This window comes from Wasmannia auropunctata, unplaced genomic scaffold (genome assembly GCF_000956235.1).
Source record: "Wasmannia auropunctata unplaced genomic scaffold, wasmannia.A_1.0 LD334126.1, whole genome shotgun sequence".
In the NCBI taxonomy this organism is placed as follows: domain Eukaryota; kingdom Metazoa; phylum Arthropoda; class Insecta; order Hymenoptera; family Formicidae; genus Wasmannia; species Wasmannia auropunctata.
Window position 1 is genome coordinate 1 of NW_012028764.1, and position 1,117 is coordinate 1,117.

Consider the following 1,117-nt stretch of genomic DNA (forward strand, 5'->3'; position numbering starts at 1 on the left):
CAGTAGAACGAAGATATCACTGTTTAATTCAACATGACGAATATGAAAGAGATTGCACCCTTTTATCATTCTTCAAGCGGTGATACGGAGGAGGACAAGGTCGGTATTATACCATTTTCTCTTTTTCTATTTCAATTCCATAGCTAGTTCATGAATTTTAATTGGTTCTTTGTTCATTTATCATAAATATTGTATAAAATATTTATTCTATATTTTAGTGATGTTTTGAATATAGCTTTTTCCTTAATGTATATAAAATATGTATAAAATATTTACATAATATGTGATCTATGTTTGACTTTAACAGCCCGCATTAGTTATTGAATCATTCAACATAGCTCGAGTTTATAAATTTTAACTCCTCGTTTTATTATTGCTTATATTGTTACTAGCAAGAAAAACTAAGAAGTCATGATTTTTATTATGTAGAAACTTTTGGAGCCGTTTAAATACATTTTACAATGTAATGAAAAATCTGAATTTACAAAGATAACATCTGTATACAACTACTGGTTTAAAATACCAACCGAAAAAGTTCAACAGATTAACGAAATAATAAATATTTCTTGCAACATATGCATTGTGTAAGTATGTTTCATTTTGTAAATATTGAAGTATTATCAACTTTTATGTGCGCGCGCGTAGATTCAAAAATATGTCGTACCACGGTCGAAATTGTATCACCATATCCTCTATATGATTTATAAAACATGACACACCAGTACCTTGTATGTAATATTGAATATAATATTTTATTTAAGATGTTTATATTTTTCGTAACATCTAAGAAACTAGGGTAAGATGCTACAATCACAAACATAGTGCAATTCTATACGACATAAAATTTGAATCTAATTTTAGAGATTCAAATTTGGTAAATAATTTTGTTGCGTGGAATTTAGTACTTTCCCCACACAATGAGAATACCAAATTTACCAAATCTCGAAAATTAGATTCAAAAATACATCGTACCACGGTCGAAATTATATCACCATATCCTCTATATGAATTATAAAACATCAAACACCATACCTTGTATGAATGAATGAATTATAAAACATGACACACCATATCTTGTATGTTTTATAATTCATATAGAGGAGATGGTGATACAATT

The 1,117-nt window shown here is 27.9% G+C and overlaps 1 protein-coding gene across 1 annotated transcript; it reads left to right on the forward strand.

The window, feature by feature from the left end:
- The first annotated feature begins 6 nt into the window (after positions 1-6).
- Positions 7-588, forward strand: LOC105459722 (geranylgeranyl pyrophosphate synthase-like). The gene is made up of 2 exons (XM_011705960.1): positions 7-99; positions 430-588. The coding sequence occupies exons 1-2, from the start codon at positions 34-36 to the stop codon at positions 586-588; spliced, it is 225 nt and encodes a 74-aa protein (XP_011704262.1). The 5' UTR covers positions 7-33.
- The last annotated feature ends 529 nt before the right edge of the window (positions 589-1,117 follow it).

Bases quoted from the DNA above. Each gene is read 5' to 3' on its own strand.
- LOC105459722 (XM_011705960.1), top strand. From the start codon at position 34: ATGACGAATATGAAAGAGATTGCACCCTTTTATCATTCTTCAAGCGGT. The intron at 100-429 runs GTCGGTATTATA...TTTATTATGTAG, and splicing joins GTGATACGGAGGAGGACAAG to AAACTTTTGGAGCCGTTTAA.